The 22,446-nt window shown below is 49.6% G+C and overlaps 1 protein-coding gene across 4 annotated transcripts in view; it reads right to left on the bottom strand.

The window, feature by feature from the left end:
• The window catches only part of RBM19 (RNA binding motif protein 19), a 478,789-nt gene that overhangs the window by 380,756 nt on the left and 75,587 nt on the right, over positions 1-22,446 (bottom strand). For 3 of the 4 annotated variants that reach the window (XM_032800000.2, XM_075060157.1, XM_032800001.2), the window contains exons 23-24: positions 18,968-19,088; positions 2,893-3,013 (exon numbers count right to left, since the gene is read on the bottom strand). In XM_032800000.2, the coding sequence (XP_032655891.1) occupies positions 2,925-3,013; positions 18,968-19,088 (210 nt within the window). In that variant the 3' untranslated portion in view covers positions 2,893-2,924. Of the gene's footprint in view, positions 1-1,744; positions 1,943-2,892; positions 3,014-18,967; positions 19,089-22,446 lie in introns of those variants that run through there. The other variant, XM_075060156.1, reaches the window with a different exon arrangement.

Raw genomic sequence — 22,446 nt, 5'->3', positions numbered from 1 at the left:
AATGTCATCAGTGCAGACTTTGATGGGGTTTTCTTCCTGCCTTTCTTCTCACTGCTAGACCCCAGGATGCGGTGTCTGCTCAGAGAAGAACTTCCTGAGGGTCACCCCATGGGTTCCTCAGAGGCAGATGTCTCCTCTGGGTTGAGGTGACATGCATCAACTGCTTGAGCAGGTGAAGTCTGAGCCATGTGTCCTTGGGCACGAATCCTTGACAAGAATGATTTGCACAACAAGTACCTATCAAGGATACAACCCTCCCCCAGACAGACAGGGCATCAGCTGTGCCCATCGATGAGAGGGATGAGTCCGTTGTAGATCAGGTAGAGTCCAAACTCTGAAGGCTTGGAGTCCACCATGGCAGTTAGCATGAAGCACCCTGCCCTGCTGTGCCCAGCTGGGTGTCTCCTGATCTTTTTCTCTTAGTTTTGGAACGCCCCGTTTCAAAGAATTAACAATGAAGGAAAGCGGTGAAAGACTCTTCACAAAACTAATGAGTTTGAAGCTCACAAAAGAGCAGTGGGACGGACAGTCGCCAGGATCCATGTCACTGCCGAGGGCAGCCAGCTCTTCATGCCCTCCCACGGGAGCATGAGGTAGCATAGGGCACGTGTACACCTCTGATGGACGCTGCTCCTCAAAAACATCTGATTGAGTGCCTGAGGGGCCAGTGCCCCTACAGCGGGAGCCGCACTGACATATCATTAAGGAAGAAATGAAAGTCATTGCACTTAAATACACTCGCAAATTTCTGATTGGTGCAACAATCTTAAACGCTGTTTCGCGCATGTCTGTACATGCAGAAGGTAAAAATGCAGCCACGTCTAGCCACCTGCACTGAAGAGGAGTTTACGATAAATCTACCCAATTAAAAAAAAATCCAAAAATAAATTTATTCCTAGAAACTCAGCAACCAAAAAACCAACTATATGAATAGAATATTAAGTTAAACCTGAAAATGTGCAGAGGAAGGCTGGAATTCACACTAAGGGTGAAGCGTACCATCTGTATCTGTCCCCCACACCATAAGCAAATGCATGTAAAAAAATCTGTAGCAGCCACTATCCTGCAGCCACTGTCCTGGCACAAGCGCCATTGGTTGTGGGCACTAGTGCTGGGGAAGCAGGATTTGCTGCGGCGGTGCAAGAATGAGGTGGAAGGGGGGCTATAACCTGCAGTCGCAGGCACAGAAGGGTGCAGCAGGCCTGGCTTATTTATTAGCCAGCAATGGTTTCCACAGAAGCTGTTCCATCCTCCCTAGAGCCTTCGGGACTGTGTTCCCTCCCAGCGCCCCACGCCAGGGAGCAATGCCAATTACCACTCAAGGCAGCATGAACAAGACACTCTAAGTAGCTTACCAGTCAAAGGAAGAAGGCAGTGCAACATCTTGAATCCTATTACATACCACTTTGGGGCTAGGTGGCTTTTGTTTTGTGTCACAGCATTTCATTTCCATCCTATTTTGCCAGCGAATTTAGCCCTGATGAGAAGCATCAGCCTGACAAGCCCTCTCTGCACAGAGCTGGCATACCTGGGCATGATACTCACACACTGGTTCACCAAGAGACACAGACAAGAATGTTCAGCCCCCTGGGTCAGAGGAGCTCACTATGTCCCACTCCATCTCTGGTCACTCCGCTGAGAGGTCCCAATTGGATTTCATGGCCATGGTGCGGCAGCTACCTGCCCCACTAGAAACGGGACTAAGATCTCAGTCTTGGTTCATACCTGCCAGCCAGTGGCGATGCCTTTGCTCGCTGCGAACCCTACTCTAGAGGGGACTGGCTGCATGCTGCGAGCCCTGAGCTAGCCAAACCCCTCCAGTATGACAGCTGTCTAGAGCAGTTTGTAGCAGGTGACTGCAGAATGTCACAGTGGTGTCTGAACAGCACAGCTGTCACCCAGTCCCGTGGTAGCATCTCAGTGACCTTGAGGCGCCTGGTCCCTGCAGATGGAGCAAGCCGGCGCAAGTCAGCGGTGGCGGCAGGAGAAAGGAGATTGCCAAGCTACCCCTTTTTGTGACAACAGCTGCTGGCTGGTCTCTAGGCAGGCTCTTTTGGCAGCCCATCTGTTTCCTTGAACGGAGCAGGGACAGGTGAGGGAGAATTCGGTATTCTCCAGCTCCACTGCCTTTCCTCTCAAAGCCACGTGAAAGCACAAAAAGCGAGCAGTCTGGCGACCGATTTCACCCCAAAGCCCAAATGTGGCACTAGAACTGGACCCGGTTCTGATCCCCCACCCCAGTATCACGACAAAAAAACTGGTGAGGGGGTGACAGGTTGCACATGGGGGCATTGCAAATCGGTCAAGAACTGCTTCCAGCTAATGGAACAACCAGCCTTTGAGACAGTGCCATCTGGTAAGTGGGAGTCAGGACTGCTAGGGTCTTCTCTGAGCTCTGTAACTGACCTGCTGTGAGACCTCAGTCATGACTCTTAATACCTGCTGTGGGACTTAACGTTTCTAAAGTGCTTTGGGAAGTTCAGATGAGAGGAGATAGATAACCAGGTAGGAGCAGGGACTGATTCTACACTGAAAGGAAACCTGTCCTTTGCTTCTATAAGAGCCGCCAACCGCTGCAGCCAAAAGACCCACACACTTGGAAAGGACCAGGCAAGTCGTGGGCTGGGACCTCTGAGTCTCTGCTAAGCTGCTTATTTTACCCTTACTCTGCATCTTCCCCCAGCCCCATTTGTCTTTTTGGATCAGCTGTTGCATCCAGTCCGACACGAAGACTGTAACTCTGAGGCAGGGTCTGCTTTCTTTGTACAGCACCTAGCGCAATGGGACCATGATCCTTGACTGGAGCGCCTAGGTGGTACCATAATAGAAATAATAAAGCAATTGAATTTTGAGAGGACTTGCCCTTGCCCCTGCCCCGCATGGAACACATACCCTCCGACTCTGAACAGCAGCCGATGTGTCTGCTAGTCGCCTGCATCATCATCACCATCCTCCTCCAGCTGCTCCAGGATTTCGTCCAAAGCCACAGCACGCTTCTTCTTCTTTGGGGAATCTGTGGAGGCCCAGATGGCAGAGGAGAGGGTGAGGTGAGAGAAGACAGACATAATTAAAAGACAGGCATCTGCAGCCAGCTTCTGAGGAGCATTCCCAACCCCTGGCCCGTGCTAAGCAGTGCACAGGGCTGGCAACAACCACGTTTGAATGCTTCAGAGCCCGGTACTGCCACATCTGGGATTACAATGAGGGTGTTCCTGGCTCTCGGGCCTGAGCTCTGATCACATTTCTCCACCCCAGGCAAGCTGAAAGGGTCTCCTCCCCTTTAGAGGAGCAGAAGGCCGAGCAAGCCTGCACCCTGGTCTCTGCTCCATGGGGCCTGGGGCAGGATGCAGGGAGGAAGAGGACGGGCTGTGGAAGCTTCCACACTGCTCTGTCTCTTGTGGGTTTGTCTCTGTAGCAGTGGGGAGGGCAGGGCAGGAGAGGACTCCTGGGGAGTCCGTCTCCTTCCACATGCTGCTCTGCAGGATGAGTGTGTGTTATGGGGGGGGATGGGAGGGGACTGCAGATCATCCCCCTTTCTCCTCTCTAATAAGAGAGGACACTTGTGCCCTATGGGGGGCAGCCAGATGCCATGTGTGCATGTAGAGCCTATCAGAGGGGCTCATCACTGGAAGCAAAGGGGGTGAACAGCAGGAGAGAGGGGCAGCACACCTGGTCTCAGCGAGACGACAGCACACGGAGGGGGATACTGGCAGGGCAGAGGGGGCAAGGCAACCAGCAGTTTCCCCACCAGGATAACGTCCCCTGGACGGTGTGCAGAGGAGGGAAGCGGCTGCCCCGATCCCCGCTACAGCAACCCCTGGGCTGCGTACACCATCGTTAGCGCTCTCTCCCCCGCTCTAGCTCTCCTGAGCAGCTCGTCTTTAAAGCCCTCAACTATCATTTGCTTCTTTGTAATAATTGAGCTCTGGCAGTGCACAATGGTCTCTGGAAATTGAATTTGCAGGGAGGTAATGGGAGCTGTGGCAGCGGTGGCAGCCGGAAACAGAAGGGCAGGTGCCGCAAAGCATGAACTAAGTGCCTGTCACTCTCTTGGCTGATGTTAACGACGCTGGGGCTGTGCCATGCAGACACAGCCTGACTTAGACCCGCTCCCCAATAAGGGGCACTCCCTGGGGCCGGGTGTTCTGGGGGGTGGCGAGCGACAGCTACAACTCACTGCCTCCAAAGCTGGTGGGAGATTTAACTCCTTTCCTGCTGCGGCCTCTGCAAACACCACATTGCTTTAAAGAAGTATGCACTGGGATGCCTTGCAGTGCTCACTCCTTTGATGCACCCAGAGCTACTGATTCCATTTATACAGGAACACGTCTCACAGGCATTTAAGCCCCCATGAGGCATTCAAGTCGGGACTGAGGGTCCCCCTGCTATTTGTCATGGAGGAGGAGGATGATCCACCCAGGACAGGGCTACATGCTACATTTGGGGTACGATCCTGTGTGTCCATGGGCCAGCAATGTCCATTGTGGATTGATCACGACCGTTACACGAGTGTTAAGCTGTGCTGGCTAGTTGGGATTTGTCATATAAATCACATGGGGCTTTTCCGTCTCCATGTTGGATCATGGCACCAGCATGTGGGGTGAGCCCTCTTGTGTACACTTTTAACGGCGGCTTTCTTTTGAGGGTGCGACGTTAGGGATAACCTGCCTGGGCGATCTGCTTGCCCAGAGTGATCCCAGAGGAGAGTGAGCGTGGCCAGAGTAAATTCATTTCAAACTCCAGGCGAGCATCCACGGAAAAATTATCACCCAGCTTAGTGACACCAGTCAAGGGAGACCTTTAGCCCTGCTTGCTGAGGAAAGACAGATGAGCTACCCCCTCCCCCCCCATCCTCCTCCCAGGAGGAGGCACACCTCTACTCAGAGAACAGCTGTTTAAATCCTGCTCTCAGACATCAAAAGCCTCTCTGGGTTTCTCAAACAAACAAACATACTGTAGGACTGAAGAAAGGTGTAAAATAAATAAATGGAACAAGCTGTGCATTTTCTTTTAGTATTACAGCTGCTGCTGAAGATAAACAACAAGGAAATGTCACAAAGCATCAATACAGAAGAAATTAACCTGACAAAAGCTCACACCTCCTCTTTCCTCCTTAAACAATTTTGCATTTCTGGAGTTCCCATCTAATGATTTTATTTTTCAATTAATTCCCTGACAGAATGCCAGAATTGGTCTCCCTCAAATTCTATACCTTAGGAATGCTGTGAGAGACAGGAGAAGGGAAGTAAAGATTGGCACGGGGGGGGGGGGGGGGCGGAATTCTCCTGCTATGGTTTCCGCTCAGCATCAGACCCCTGGAGACAGGAGGAAGGCCAGAATGATCTATTAAGAGAGCAACCCTCTCATTATTAAAGTGAGAGATAAGGCTGCAGCTGTGTCTTGCTTAAACATGACAAGGAAATGTGTGAAACAAACATCTGAAAGTCTGGAACCTCACAGCCACCAGTAACCTTAACTCTGCCCTAGAATCCTTCCCCGATCGCCATCTACTGCCCCCCTAATGCTACCCATCCCACAGTCATCTTTGACTCATCCCAGATCACCTTTCTACTAACTTTCAGGGACGTCAGAATTAGCCCAGCCTCATACGTGGGTGTTTCCCCAATCTCCCTTTCCTGGACACACACAACCCTCCCACCCAAGTGTGGTGGTGGTTTCAACTTAGGCTAGCTGGGGTGGCACGGTTTACACTGGGGCTGTAACCCACCTATTTTTCAGTGAGGACACAGTCTAAGACACTCAAGTGCTGAAAGTCTTCTAATGCCTTCCCTCAATTCACCCTGCATGCCCAGGACAGAAAAATTCTACAATTCACTGGGTGCAAAAAACCAAAACCGTACAGCGGCTCAGCTCACCAAAGTGCAAAGAACCCTGGGATGTGCCCCTAGAAGTCCTAGTGACACACATGCAACACCGGTGAGGACACTGTAACCTGAGGTCACATTCACTCTGTTATTGAGAAACAGGGGATAACGTGCTCTCCATATACGTGCACCAAGTCCAGCTGGTACTTTGCGCTACACGCTGCACAAAGTGGGAACAGGTACGGTTACCTTCCGGCTACCATCAGCAGCGTTAACTCATATGTGATAGCACACAGGGCTGGGTTCAAATTTCAGGGGTGACTCAGGAGTAGCTTTGCTGATGGTAGTGGAGTTATACCAGTGTAAAGGAGATCAGAAGCGAAGCTGCATAAGTCTGGGGGAACTAAGAACTGGAGAGAGATGCTGTCAATCAGCAGGCTGCTGATGGAACCTTAACTATAAATATTAACTCCAATTTTCCAAAATTTAAAGAAGCCCTAATCATCCTTGCGTTGCTTTTTGATGTCTAAACAGGTTATACCTTATATTACGGTTATATTCATAGTGGTAAAGGGTGAGCAATTGATAGGTAGCTGTTTTAAAGTGTCAAAAATTAAACATGTCGTCAGGTTGCCTATGACCACGGCTCATCAATTATACCTTCTACGGATACATTTACCTAACACTTACCACCCGTATCTGCAGATCATATTATCACTTATTGACCCTTTATAAGCTACTCGTTACAGGCAAAAAATGAGTTACAAGAACGTTGAAAAGTCAAAAAATAAGAACTGCCGGAATCAAGGTTCCGCAGGGCGACCCAACATGGCCCCTTTGTGTGTATTATAATAGCGCAGAGAGTCTGAGGGGTCTCATCTTCCTCTCCCTCGAAAGATCAACACCATCGCTTATCCCTCGAAAATGACAGCCCAGATCTGGAGTTATCGCTTAGCTTGAATAGTTCCTCAGGAGTACAGGATGTTGACAGAGGAACCTGCATCAGGCAGTGTTCAAGTGTTTCCCTAGGCACTTCACATTCACCTCCAGGTCACTCCTCAGCTTGCAACGTGCAGTGAGCCTGGAAGCTTACCAAACCCGGCCCCAATGCCCCATGCTGGAGAAGGCAGTTCCACCACTCGTCGCTCTTCGTGGTAATGCCACGCTAGGTGCTTGTGCGAGAGGTGCGTTTAGGGGGGCAGGGGAAAACAGGAGGAGCACGGGCAGCAGCTCCACTGTAATGGTGGCAATATAAAAGAAGGAGTCAGGTGGTTCTCACCTTCCATTTGTCTGAGGAATTTACATGACCGTCATCCTTATGGCTTCTGAGCACCTCACAGTCTTCACACACACTCCTGTGCTGCAGAACAGAGCTAATGTCCCCGTTGCACAGAGAGGAAACTGAGGCACAGACACACTGTAACCTGCTCAAGGTTACACAAGAAGTGTGTGGAGGAGCAGGGAATTGAATCTGGGTCTCCCAAGTCCCACTGGACCTTCCACCCTTCTACACTGTCACTCTAACCTGCTAAAGTGCCTATAAACAGCAGCTGAAACACCATGGGTCTCATTGGCAGGCCTGTGGGCTTTGTAAAATCTGTCCTTAAACACCCAAAGTTATCTCCAGTGCTTTGCATCCCTTCTGCTACCTAGAAGGAAATTTGCATGGCATCCAACAGTTTGAATTTTAGTTCTGAATAATTAACATCACAGCTGAAAGCAGAAACTCATTGAAACACCACTCTGCACAAACACCCAGCATAGAAACCGTCCGATCCTTTGCTGTTCTGCAGACAGAACTGGGATTTGGCCAACGTCGCACGGGAAGCTGGTGGCAGAGTCAGGATGAGAACCCGAGAGTCCCGACTCCCCTGTGGTAGCTACTATAGCTACAGCTCCCCAGAAATGAGTACGTCCCAAGGTGTACATAGTTGTAGCAGGGAGATTTCAGCAGCTGGGCATAGACAACTGAAGTGTCTTGAGAGGGGCTGCACAGAGCACTGTGAATGGAACTCTGTCTGGGAGAGAGCTTCTCCACCTCCTGGCAGGGGGACTGGCCAGCTAAGGGGATGAGTGATGGGAATGCAGAGCCTTCCGCCTTTAGGTCACCAGTTGCAATCTAGCTCAGATCACTGTGAATGAACGTTACCACCACCCGACGGCGATTCGGTGGCCTTTGAAAAACAAGTCAGTAGCCACAGTCCAAGCCCTAGTAGGCAAGTGTGCTCACCATGTCCCTTGCAACTGGTAACAACAGGCAGCGTCTGCAGACATGCCCGGGAACAAAAGGGCCACAGGGAGTCAGCTGGCAACAAACCATCGGTGAGCTCTACTGTACTGTGCAGGGTGGAGGCAAAGGACATTGATGGGCGGGGAGGTGGGTGTGGGACGCTTTCCCATGCCATACTGCTCCGTGGGTAGAGGAGTTCAGTCTCCAGTGCTGCCAAGACAGCACCTTGGATCAGCATCAAATGAAAACAATATAATAAAATACAAGCTGCCAGTGAGGATCTGCCCACTCCTGCACACCCTTGCCTGGATGCAATGTAGAAGAGATCTGGGTTCGAATTCCGGCTCTGCACAGACATCCTGAGTGACTTTGGGCGAGTTTCGACCTCTCTGTCTATTTAGAATGTGAGCTCTTTAGTGCAGGGGCTGCTTCTTCCTATGTGTCTGTACAGCACCCAGCACAATGAGGCCCTAATCTCAGTATGGGGGTCCAGCTGCACACATTAGAGGCAGGCGCTAACTTCCCACATAAGCAGGCCCTTGCTCTCCAGACTAGGAACTCCCAGAGAGGACGCAGGCAGGCAGCTGCTGGGAACACACATAACCATTTGCACACCTTCTAAAAAAGGGAAGCAAATTGGTTTGACTTTGGTGCATGCACCGCTGTTCTGCTGCTCCAAGCTGGTTAAGGTTTGCCTGCTAACTATGCCATTTGCTTTCTTTAGACAATAGTAAAAGACGGCGGGGGCGGGGGCTAACAGGGAATTACCATGGGATTATCACATGGCAGGGTTGAGGCTGTCACACTAATCCGGCAGGGTTTTATTCTCTGGCTATGGCATATGTTTGCATTGGTTACAGATGCTCTGAAAAACAAAATAAAAACAGATGCACAAAGCAGAGGGGAAGGGAGATAGATACTGGTGAAATGAAAACACACACAGGCTCTGAGGAGCTCTTCAAACACTATTACGGGCGGGGTCTCTACAATGCACCTAGCCAAAGTGGCCACCAAAAAGCCTCTAAAAAACCTTCCAATGGACTCAAGGATGGCAACACTGGGTTTGACGGTTATAGGAAGTACTACTGGGCCAGATTCCTAGCTGGTGTAAATCGGTCCAGCTCCATTGATGCAGATTGTAAATAATGGGCCAGATCCTCAGTTAGCATCAATGGAGCTACACTGATTTACACCATTTCGGGATCTGACTCATTATTTACATTAGCCCCACAGCTTTCTGCATAGGATTTGGCAGGTCATGTCTGTTCACACCACAGACTTCTGCAGAATGAGAGGAACTGGTTATAAAATGTTGCTGTTTCACTGTCTAGTTTTTTTCTATGCCTCTTTAGCACTGAAACATGAAACAAATCCCCTGCCATGCCATCCTCCCCATCCCCCATGCTTTCCATTTGGACATAACCATCACCCCTATACACACCCATGCTTGCCGCCTTCATCTTTCCAATGAAAAGTCACTCTTTTTCCTGCTCCTAAGCTTAGTGCGAAATTCCCCCTCTTGTCAGTTGAATTCTTTGATCGATGGGGAAGAGCAGGAAAAACGGCCCTGCGCAGCTGGCCTTCCAAGTTACCCCTGGCAGGAGATAGCCGGCCCTGCTGGTGACAGCTGAGTGAAATGTTTGTGGAGGACAGAGAACACAAGTCAATAGTAATTTAGCTGGATTGGGAGCAAGTACCTTCCCTGCACGGATTGCAGCTCCTGGGAGAGAGGGAGTGTGTGCAGGATATTACCGGCTCGCTCAGAAACAGTCCCAAAACACCACCTGTCAGAGTGAGAGAGGCAGAGGGAGGCTTGCAGGCCGACACCGGCGGTACTGCTGTCTGGAATCGTAAGGGCTACAGAAGGCAAGAGGGGATTGTGTCTGGTCATAGATGTGTCCATCTCTCTGAGGCATCACCTCCTCTGGGAACTGACTGGACAGACTAGACTCCATGAAAGCCTCCACAACCCCCATTTTCCAAAGGCCACAGGAGGACTGGAGTGGTGACAGCGAGGTGCACCCCAAAAGGAGTCGTGCTCAGCTCCCAGTTCAATCGTGCACCAGTTTGTGTGCAAAGCAGCCTCAGTTGTAGAAGGAACTTCCCCAATGGAAAAATATTCTAGGAAAATTCTTCTCATCACGCAGCTCCTTCCCTGCAGGAATCCAGAGCCCTGCGTAAGTCCTCAGAGCAGGGTCCAATGGATCCTCGAGTGGCTGAATGCAGACCAGCCGCCATACAGGCTCACAGGAAATGCCATAAGAGATAACGCCAGTGGGCCGCCCAACCCAGCACATGTCTGACAGTGGCAGCGCCAGATGCCTTAGAGGGAAATGGAAGAAACCCCGTAATAACCTACCCACAGGGGGAAGTTTCTTCCCGACATCCCCCAGTTAGGGCATGTCTATACAGTGACTCTCAGGAGAGTTATCCACTTGAAAAAAGCATCTGGATTTAATTAAGCCACATTAAACCCCTGTGTGGACGCATTTGTCAGAATTCAAGTGGCTTTAATGCAGTCTAGTTTAATTCACTTCAGAAATGAATTATGCATTCACGCAGGGGTTTAATGCGGTTTAACTAATCCATTTTAAACACATTTTTAGATCATTCGAATGAACTCTCCTCTCTCTCCATAGACAAGCCCCTAGTATTTGTTTTATAGACCTGCAACCTCACTCAAACTCAATGGGGACTCAAGTACAAATACCCCGTGGGCCATGGCTGGGTCAGCGCAACTCCTCGCCATGGGATCAGCACAATGCAGCCGCATGTCCTGCTCCTGCAGGCGCTTCTGCACTGCAGCGTGAGCGTGCCGAGGAATTGCAGCATCTCTCACTGCATGGCACACAGCACAGCAGGGGGCAGTGGATGGTAGGAGCAGGGCACACAGCCGCCGGCGCCAACCCTGGGGGCAGGAGGCATCAGTGTCACTGAATTGGGTTCTGGGGGAAGGGTTGGGACAGGTGAGATTGGGTTTGGTTCCAGCTTAAAAATCAGACCCGAGCAGACCTCTAGCTTGTTTTATGCCCTTAAGCAGAAAAGTTTCTATCCTTTAAAATTGTTTTTTCTTCCCAATGTTCTTTTTCAACATAAAAGCATCTAATACTTTTCTGGAATTCTGCTAAGCTCCTGCCTCAATGCTATCTCATAGCACTGAGTTCCACAGACGAACAGCATTGTATATAAGAAAAAGAATTTAAAACCTTGGCTTGTGTATTAAGAGAAACCGTACACAACCCGAGAGCACTAAAAATAGGCTATACTGATATATTATAAGAGGGCAAACACAATCCTTGGATGCATGAGCAGGAGACTATCAATTAGGAGTAGGGAGGTGTTACTGTCGCTGTATATGGCCATAGTGAGATCATTCCGGAATACTGTGTCCAGTTCTGGTATCTACCTTTCAAAAAGGAAGTTGCAAAAAACATGGAAAGGTTTCAAAAAAAGCTACAAGACGATCTGAGGTCTGAAAAACAAGCAAGAGTCTGAAGACACTATCTATTTAGTTTGCTGAAGAGAAGGCTGAGAGATGACTTGATGACAACTGCAAAAACCTACACAGAGAAGACATTTCTGATAGCTGATGGCCCTTTAGTCTGGCAAAAACCAAGTTCCAATGATCGGAAGATGAACTTAGACAAATGAAGATCAGAAATAAGGTGCATACTTTTAACAGTGAGGGAAATTACCCACTGCACCAAATTCTCTAGCAATGGTGGATCCTCTTATCACTTGCCATCTAGAAGTCAAAACTAGATATCTTTCTAAGAGATCTACAGAAGTCATAGGCTGGATGCAGGAATCAGTTGGTGAGATTCTCTGGCCTGTGCTATCTGGAAGGTCAGACTAGATGAGGATCATGATCCCTTCTGACCTTAAAATCTATTGGTCTAAACTTATTCTGATGTATAGAAATGCTAAAAATCTATAGCTATGGTCTAAGACAGTGGTTCTCAACCCTTTTGACACCAGGGACTGCCTTGCTGCCTTCCTAAACTGTGTCAGGGAGATCGCAGGTCTATGGACTGGGAGTTGAGAACCACCACTCTAAGAGAATCACTATGAAGAGGATGCAACTCAAACATTTAGTGAAAGTGAGGGCCGCAGTAATCTTGGAGAGTGCACCAACATGTGTCATCCACTGCTAAAAAAATGGAGACGTTGTTACAAACCCATCTCTCTCCTTGTTGACACCGTGAAGCCTGTCCTATACATGGACACATGAGGTATTAATGCTGGAAACACCTGTACAACCTTGTTGTGGCCACAAAGAAAAAGAAACTGAAAAAGGGCTTTTTAAATAATCCCCCCCAGTGTTTCAAATTACTTTTTAAGTTTTACTATCAATTAGCATGAAACATAGAACAACAGGATTACAAAAGGGATATATTCTGAAACCTATGAGGGATATGGAATATCCATCACGTTTGTCCTGCCCAGACATTTGCCTTATTCTAGTATCTGCAGAAACTTCCATGACACGTTAATTGTTTGCTCACATTTCTGTGCAAGTCTTATTAATAACCAGGAAGAGAGCCAGGTGTACCGTAGTCCTGGCATATGTTCCGCAGTTCTGCCTTCATAGCACCGCCAAGGCAGCGTGATACAGATGGGCACCACCTCATTATACCAGTCCTGAGCCTGACATGACCAGAGTCTACAGTCTTATTCAGTGAATACAAATCACTTGCATTTCTGGGGCACTTTTGATTCTAAAGGATCCCAAAGCGCTTTGTAAACTATACAGGCATCACTTCACTGCCCACGGAAAGGCAGCCCATCTGGTGTGGCATGAGGCAGCTGCTGAACAATGCACAGTAACACTGCATAAGAGTTTAGGGCAGGAAGCAAAGAATGCTCCATCAGTTCAAGGAAGGGACTGCTGTGTTCTCATTATGCTGAGGACATCGAGCTCTGATTGTCCTTCTCAGCTGTGGACAGTAGAGCAGAAGTAGAGACCGGCATGAAAAGCAGTTCACTCCTGGCAATACAGAAGTGGGAGCTATTGGTGGAAGGGAGCACTTAGAAGAACTGGTAACAATAGTGACCTCACCCTTAATGTAGGATGTCTGCTCCCCATGTCTCAGGGTCCTGCTGGACTCATCTCTGCTCCTGGGCACTCAGTGCTCGGGGGTGCAGAAGTGCCTTTTCCGCCTCCTTCTCTTTCCTCTCAGATGCTACCCTGGTCATGGTGGTACATGCCTTGGTGCCCCCAAGGATAGGTTACTGCTGTAGGACTCTGAAAACCACCTGGAAACCATGGCTGATTAGGCAGATAGCAGCCCCCCCTCATAAGCAGTGCTCATGTTGGTCCACCAAGCGCTGCATGTGCTAGACCAGTGGTTTTCAAATTGCGGGTCACGACTCAGTAGTGAGTCGTGGAATGCCAGGAACTGGCTCTGGTCAGCACCGCCTACCGGGCCATTAAAAGTTCCGATGGCGGTGCTGCCCGGCTAAGGCAGGATAGTTCCTACCTGTTCTGACACCGCGCTGCGCCTTGGAAGCAGCAAGCAGCAGGTCCAGCTCCTAGGTGGAGGGGGACCACGAGGCTCCGTGTGCTGCCCCTGCCCGAGCACTGGCTCCGCACTCCCATTGGCTGGTTCCCGGCCAATCAGAGCCGGAGGGGTGGTACCTTTGAGCGAGAGCTGCGCGGAGCCGCTTGTGTGCTTCCGCCTAGGAGCTGCATCTGCTGCTGGTCGCTTCTGGGGCACAGCGCGATCTGCGGTGCCAGGACAAGTAGGAAGCCTGCCTAAGCACCCCTGCTGTGTGGCTGACCGGGAGCTGCCCAAGGAAAGCACGTGACCCAATCCCCTCCATACCCCTCATCCCCAGCCCCATCCCAGAGCCTGCATCCCCAGCCCAGAACCCTGACTTCCTCCTGCACCCCAACCCCCTGCCCCAGCCCAGAGCCCATACCCCAAACCCCTTATCCCCAGCTCCGCTGGGTCATGGGCATCAACAATTTTCTTCAACTGGGTCGCCAGAAGATAAGCTTAAAAACCACTGTGCTAGACTGTCTGCCAGTCGAACTCTGGGTCCATTTCAAGAACACAGCCTCCATTCTTTAAATCCCCAAATGGGCTTGAACCCGGCTCTCCTGAAGATCATCTCTCACCTGCACCCTGCCATGCCCACCCTACACCACTGAGGCTGGCAGAGCCCGCTTTCAAACTCAGAGCTAGGAAGCAGAATGCTACCTAGGAGAAGGCACCATGTGAGCTCTCTCCCACCACCATCCTACCAGCTTTCCCCTACTAGGTAAATGAGATGCAATCATGGCTGTGCAAACTGGAGACCACACCTGGATTCCTCCTTGTCAGTGATCAGCTTTGTTACAGGGACCTGTTCCTCTCTGTCGAGGCAGGTAATCAGTTCAGATCACGGTGCTTAGGTACTACGGGGAAGGGACCTCAGAAATGCATGCAATGGAATAACGTTCGGAAGACCACGACTGCCACAATAACTGCTACTGGAGACTGGCCAGGGCAACACAGTTTTCACCCCTCTTCTTGTGCCACGGGATTGCCAATGACCATACAAGGTCAGGACCTTGCTTTGACATGTCACCCAAACATAAAACCACCACCACAACACCCCCAGTACCATTAGGCACTATGTCAGTGTTTACCCAGAGCACCAATTACTGTCTCACCAGCACCACGTCCTGCAGCAACTTTGGTTCCTTGGCAGGGTGTCTCAATCCACGCAACTACCAGCTCTGACCCCATTTCACTTGTTAAGACAGGACAAGCTCACAGCCTGAGTGAGTCTCGGGAGAGGTGGTGGCAGTGGGGTGCTGGCTTGGCTGCCGGCTGCTAGTGATGCAAGTCGTATTTGAACCCAGTTCTCCAGGGAAGAGTATTAACCCAAAGCACTGCCCTACCTGCTATTAACAAAAGAACAGGAAGGGGGGCATTTTTTAAAAAAATACAACCTGAGTGTGTAGCCAAACAAAGCCATTTCCCTCCTGCCTGAGAGACCAGCAAACAAAGATTTCTACATCAGATTCTTCTGGAACTATTATATGCGCTCTGCAGAATTTGCAGGCACTGCGGCCTGCAAAAGGACTGAAAGCTTCTCTCAGCCATGAGCCTGCTGTTTGAACTGCACTCTGGATGAATGAGACACAGCCAGCAGCTTACTTACTCTCTTCCACTGTGCTTTCATGCTCACTTCTCTTCCTCTCCTGAGCTCCCTCCCACGCACATGTCCGCCAGAGCATCCACCTCTTTGCCTGCTCTGTGGGTTCGCTTTCGAAATCCAATTCAGGGGAGAGGGAGGAGGGACAGAAGATGCTGTACCAGGACAAGCGGTGCTCCCAACCGTCCCTACTGATGCTTTCTGCTCTCTAGTTAACTTGCCTCTAAGGCTGCTGATCTTTGGAGAGACTTATGCTCCTCTTTGAAACGTGCATTGCATTGCAAGGTGCGTGTTCTCCATCTCTTGGGAGACACGAGGGAAAGAAAACAAGACTATGATCTACACGGCCAAGGGCCGTGGGTGAAAGCACGATATAAGCTACTCTCAAATTAAAAGTAAAGCAGACAAACTGGGTTGCACATAAAAAACCTGGCTGTCCCAAACATTATTTGGAAGAACCAGGGGTGCACTAAATGCAGGGGAGATCATGTGCTTCAGTGGAAATGTCTTGCTGGGAAGCAGAAAGAAAGGAGGAAAATGGAGCGTGCTCTCTGCAAAGGAGGCAGCGTGGGGCCTCAGCAGAGCGGAGCGGGTTCAGGTGGTGTTTGTATGTTCACAGTACGTGTGCCCCCAGCAGGAATGCTCATGGCTGGCAACAAATGAAAAACGTTCCGCTCCATGACTCACTCTCACTCTGCTAATCTAAACCATGGCTTTGCTCGATGGGTGCTTGTGGTCAGAACAGCTCCCTTATCGGCTGGCGCGGAGCAGGAAGCACGGCTGGAGAGATGAGCACGTGGGTGGTTATAACAATCTGTGCCACAGTAACAACTAGCTGCGTGGCGAGACGGGATAGAGGTGGTCAGGGGAATAGATGGTGAAGCGGTTTTGGATTACAATCTCATCGTATCTGGCTTCAATCACCAATGACAAGAGTTTGGGGCTCTCAGACACAGACATTTCGACTTTTTATTACAACAACACTCAGAGGACTGTATTATAGTCCCAGCACTGGGCTAGTGGGGAGGGTCAGAGAGGTTTCAGAGCAGAACTGCAGTACGTTGGCACAAAGCTGGGTATCGCACAGCACAGACCCACAATGTGCCTGGCTCCACCAATGGAAAAAATGATCCTCTCCCCACCCCCAGCTAACGTGCTATACTGACCAAAACAACAGTGAAGGTGTATCAGAGAGGTTGCTGACGGAAGGGAGAGATGCAGCTGCAATTCACCTATGCTTATTTCTAGCCCTTCCATTTTCTGCATCATTATAGCAATAGTCTCTGTCTCCCACACATTCCAACACCAAGGCCCCGCAGAGCTGGTGAACACATTGCCTGTTCAGCTCCCAGTAATACTGTCAGGGTTCCCTTTCGGGGTGGCTCTGCAGGACCATATGCTGGAGTAGAAAATTCCAGGCCACAAGGAGATGAGCTAAGCCTCAGATATGATCACACATCGGGCAACCACTGAATCCAGGGCACAGAAGGTGCACTGCTATTAAATGCATATATTTCAGAAGCGCCTACAAGGCCAAATTTGGATCCGGGAGTTGTACAAACACAAGAGGTTATGATCCACATAAAGAAACAAAAGCAGCATCGCCAGAGGGACTGAATCAGTTAACAGCTGAATGCACTTGCTCACTGTCCCACAGACAGGCTTGGTCATGAACGTTCCATTTAAGTAGATGCCCTCACAGTGGACTCCAGTAGGTCCAGGCTCTGACATATCTCCCTGAAAACAGGGCTAAGCACAAAGTAACTGAATGCCAACTAAAAGTAACAATGAGCCAGGGGCAGCTGCCAGGGTGCATGGAGGGAGGGCAGGGGTGGAAGTCCACTGGATCTGTTCCCTATCTCCCAGCACTCGCACACCAAGAAGGATTCCAAGCCAGACACTGCTCTTATTTTCACTTCCAAACAGATGTGGTTTACTGAACTCTCTCTTGCTCCACAGCCAAGATCCTGAGGATATGGTCCCTGTCTGGCTTCCAACTTCTATCCACAGCAGATAATACAAATGCTAGGACATTAGGATCCCCAGGATTCAGGGAAGCCAAAAACAGAGAGTGAACAAGTGCACAGAAATCAGGGCACCTGTTGGAGCCCAGCATGACCGGTTGGCAGAGCTGGCTAAGGGGGAGGTTGACACAGCAGGGGGAGCAGTCAGCATTTTTGTTAGATCTGCAGTCACCAAGGAAAGTCGAGATCAGTTTTTAAAATGACTCCCCCAGGCGGCACAGGGGCTCCGGAGACTGCAAAAACAGAGGGGGAGGCAATTCTAAATATAATAGGGACAAATCTTCTTGCAGTTCCCTTCTTCTCTAGGGTCACCACCTTACACCCCCAACTCCACGTGCCATGTCTGGAGCCATTTTTGTGCACAATTCCTTCCTTCTGGTGCACTGACACCGCCAGCTGGTATTTCCACACGCCCAGTCTCCCTTGTGGTATCTAGGTCACACGAGTGGCTCAGCTATTATTTCACTTGCTTTCCTGCCTCTCACCAACAGCTGACTGTCACCTTTCACATTCACCTCTTCACATCCAGTCACACCCATTTCACTGGAGACTGTCTTCCCAACCTGAATCTCTGTCAAGAACCACTGCCCATGCAGTCCCCTATTCCAGGTAGGGGGAGAAGTGAGCTTTGCGTCTCATCGCCATGTACGTAAACTGTTGCTTTCAACGCTTTCCTGCAATGAATTGCTCATCTCAACCTTTTTTTCTGGAGGCAGCTGGCGTGTCTGTTGGGACAGGTTGCGTTGCAAGGCTGAAGGAGGAGCATTGACCTCCACCATAGTCCTTGAACCCAGGGAAGAGCTTCTTACACAAATATTTTCCAACCAACGCATTGGCACTTGTCAGTGGGTGTCAATACAAGTCTGCAGCAGGTTATCCATGGAAGTGTCGGCTTCTGGGATCTGATCCAAATAAGTCTGTTCAACTCTCAACTTCTTATCTGTTCCAGTTTTACCTGGACTTCATCCTCCTCCTTCTGGAGGCCTGTATCTCTTGTAAATTAGCCATTCCAGGCACTAAACATGCTACCTTAACACACAGAGTGGGGATGTGGCATTTCAGTGTGTCAAAGCACATAATGTCATGCTCTAATGTAGAACTTTTCATCAGTAGATCACAAAGGTGATCAGTAGGACTACCCCTATTTTACAGAGGGTGGGAACTGAGGCTTGGCAGACCACTGGCTGGGCCAGGAATAGAACCCAGTGTCTCCTAAGTTCCAGTTCCATGCTCTATCCACTAGGCCATACTGTACAGTACCACTGCCTTATTACTCAGAGCCATGGGTATCACCTCACCTCCTATTTGGGATGCCTAAATATTTGGAACTACCCACAGCAATGTCAGACTAGTGAACCAATATGGACTGAAGAAAATCATTTCATGGATTGACTGCTCCAGCAAGAACATAAATGGTTAACATATAGATGCATACAGGCAGGCATGAGCAAAAGAATAGTCAGGATGTTCCCTGCCACCTTTCCTTGGCACAACCTGCATTACCAGAGCATGGCTTCCCTCCATTGCTCCTCGGTGTGCTTTACTCTCAAAGCACAGGAGACATCCTTGGTCTCCACGTACACCACGCAATACACCTTGCAGTTATGTTCCCAGGTTCCACCATCCATTTACCAACCCATGAGAACAGACAGCTCCTGGGAAAGAACTAGTTTGACCCATGCCAGATAGGGACACACTGGTCTCAGATGTGTTTATCATTTGTCTGGATGCTACTACATTACCGTGAAAATGCTCAGCTGTTTTCCGCCTCAGGGTCTCCACTGTTTCCTCCGTGTCAGCCCACTCCAAGACCAGCCTCCTGCCATACAAGTGTGTGCTGTGGCACAGAGCGTTGAAGGCTTTCTGAAGGTTTAAAGAGGGGTGGAGAAAAAGAAATTCCATGTAAGGAAACACACTTAATATCTGTACAAGTTAAGTAATAGATACTGCCCTCGCTTTACCTCAAAAAAAAAAAAAAAAAAAAAAAAAATCTACAGAGACTCCTGGAACCCCAAAGCATCCAATTGTGGGGGAAGCGAGGTTACCTAAGAACGGCCATACTGGGTCAGACCAATAGTCCATCTAGCCCAGTATCCTGTCTTCCGACAGTGGCCACTGCCACGTGCTTCAGAGGGAGTGAACAGAACAGGTAATTATCAAGTGATCCATCCCCCATTGCCCATTCCCACCTCATGATCCAGACAGGCTGCTGATGTTCCTAAACACCTTCATTATGGAGTCTTCCCCTTGAAATCCAGCTAGTCAAGGGGTACAGCTACACTGGAATAAAAGTCTTGCGGCACAGCCACAACTGGCCTGGGTCAGCTGACTCAGCTTCAATGGGCTTGGGCTGCGGAGCTAAAAATTGCAGTGCGGACATTTGGGTTCGGCCTTGAGCCTGGCCTCTGGGACCCTCCTGCTTTGCGGGATCCCCGAGCTCAGGCTCCACGATGAACGTGAACATCTAGACAGCAGTTTTACAGCCCTACAACCCGAGCCACAGGAGCCCGAGCCAGCTGACCGGGTCAGCCACAGGTGTTTAACTGCTGTGTAGACGTACCCTTGAGGACTGCTCTCTCTCCTGGGAAGAGTAGTCTTCTGCAGCATGGTCTCTTACAAATGCATTTGGTGGGGGTGGGGGGAGGAGACATAAAACGGGGTGCGGCTGAGAAACATTGGCACAGGTTGGACGTGTCATTCCGCACTGCCTCCAGGCGTACGCTTAGCACAACACAACAGCGGTACAACCTGGAGCGTGGTCGTCTGCCTAGAACAGGAGAAGTCATCTAAGCCTCTCACACCAGGAAAGGTCAGACTAGATGACCACAGTGGTCCCCTTCTGGCCATGGAATCTATGACAACACCACAGACCATGTCACTCTCCTGGTACGTTGAAGGTAGAGTGTGAACCACAAGCATGATTCCAGAGCACAGCTTTATGATTAAGTAGGTCCGCTGAGGCAGTGCATTTTGAGAACTCCAGCTACTGGGGGTAAGAAGTCTTCCCTTCTACTAAATTCTGGTGATCGCATAAGTCACGGGAGCAAATCCAGATGCCCCAGAACCCCAACATGGAATTGCCTCCTATTTCACTGTTGTGGTTTTGTTTCTCACACAATAAAAAGGTCTGAATGTTTCCCTATTGTTTGCTATTGCTAAAGAGCGTTAGGAAGGCCATAACCTCACATTGACATTGAAGGTACATGTGCCGCGCCGGCAGTACTATTAACACAACAGACTTTCTATACCCTCAGCTGATCAATGGGAATGCTCAGGAAACACTGGCTTGATCCTCAGAGCTGTGCTCGGGACGTTGCAGGCGTGGGCCCTGTTATGCAAACACACAGAGCCAGCACTTCTATAGCACCATTCATTCCAAGGGACTGCAAAGTGCTTCAGAACAAGCCCAGACACTGCCAGGGCTAGACAGGAAGACTAAAATGTTCTCTTAAATGTGTCAGATAAGGCTGAAATAAAACGTGTTTATAAGGTTTGTAAACTGACTTCTGTGGAACACCCAGGACCGGCACTTCCATTTAGGCGACCGCCCAGGATTTGGGAGGGCGGCATTTTGCCGCCCTTGGCACCAATTCGGCGCCGGGGGTTCCTTCTGCACTCTGGGTCGTCGGTGGCAATTCTGCGGTGGGTCCTTCACTCGCTCCGGGACCCACCGCCGAAGTGCCCCGAAGACCGGGAGCGCGGAAGGACCCCCCCGCCGCAGAATTGCTGCCAACGACCGGAAGTGCAGAAAGACCCCCGCCTAGGGCGCCAAAAACCCTGGCGCTGCTCCTGGGAACACCTACAGTGACTTACATATATGTAGAGTGAAAAATGAATCAATTCACCAGGAAGTGAAATGCAGCCACGTCTGGGGTGCAACACAAGAGCTGTTTAACAGCATACAGTAACACTACACAACTATTCAGGACAGGAGTTGAACAGCATATGCAGTTAAAACAGGGACAATTTAGACAGACAGTATTGTATGTAGTTACTCAGACTGGCACTGGGTCAGGATACCAGAATTAACATAGTCTGACTCCTGTCTCCAACAGTGACCAGTCTTAGATGCTTTAGAGGAAGTTGCAAGAAGGGCAAGGACAGGTTATGTCTATTTGAACCCAACTCCCCTTTCCATCCGCTCACAAATCAACCTGACTCGGCTCAGTAAACACTCAGGAATCAGATCTTAAGACCCTGTTGAGGGACGGGTCACAGTCTGACTCCCTCTAAGTTCTGTCATTTTGCAGTATGGATGCAGCTCAAGCTACTGACCCGAGGTGGCAGGTCTGCGTAGTGCAGAGTGGATGTGTGAGCATGGCTGAGACACCTGGGTCCAGCAATCGTTAATCCAGGTTTATCATGCAGAATGGAAATACTGAGGCTTGGAAATACCGAGTCTGCAAGCCTGGGTCCCGCAGACGCGGGTTTACAATGCAGTGTAGACAAACCCTTAGGGACTAACCTGCCAAAGGAGGAGGAGAGGGGGAGTATTATTCTTACTGGCACCACTCTGTTGATGGCTAGTTCATACTTTGAAGCAAGGCAACTTTATATATGTTTATCCAGACATAACCATGGATGTTCTTATCCATATAAATGTCTAATCCTTTTGTGCGACTCCTACAAAGCTCCTGAAACAATGAATTCCACGAGTTAAGTATCTGTTGCATAAAAAAAATTGCCATTTCAATATATTGCCTGTTTCAGTGAATGTCTCCCCCATTTTAACATTAAAAAAAAAAGTGTGAACAGGAGTTCCTGATTTGCCTGCCCTCTCCCATTCATTATTTTATTGACCTCTCCTCCTCCTCTCTCAACTATATGATCCTAAACTGGAAAAGGAAGGATGCATTAATTTTCAGCTGGGTGTATTTTCTCCTCCTAGTACTTCTGCAGCTACAGCTGGTTTTATTTGTCGCCGCTGTTGTTTTAAAGGCCTATTTTCACATGGAATGTTACCCAATTAGCAGAGCAATGTGTTGGCTTAAACAAATAGTCGAGGGGTAGGGGGAGGACTCGGGAGCAGGGAACTGTGATGGCTGTTTACATTGGCACAAAGAGCAATTCCACCCCCGGCAAACAACTGCAGCTCTAATCACTAGGTCTTATTTGTTAATTTATACTTTTTAATTTCTCACTTCCCACAACCCGAAGACGAGAAAGGCTGTATTGAGAACAGTCAGGAATGAGCACATATTGCCAGGGCAGCCACATTTTG

Source organism: Chelonoidis abingdonii, chromosome 22 (genome assembly GCF_003597395.2).
Source record: "Chelonoidis abingdonii isolate Lonesome George chromosome 22, CheloAbing_2.0, whole genome shotgun sequence".
Lineage (NCBI taxonomy): Eukaryota > Metazoa > Chordata > Testudines > Testudinidae > Chelonoidis > Chelonoidis abingdonii.
The sequence above is the reverse complement of the archived record's forward strand: the minus strand, read 5'-3'. Positions and strand labels throughout refer to the sequence as shown.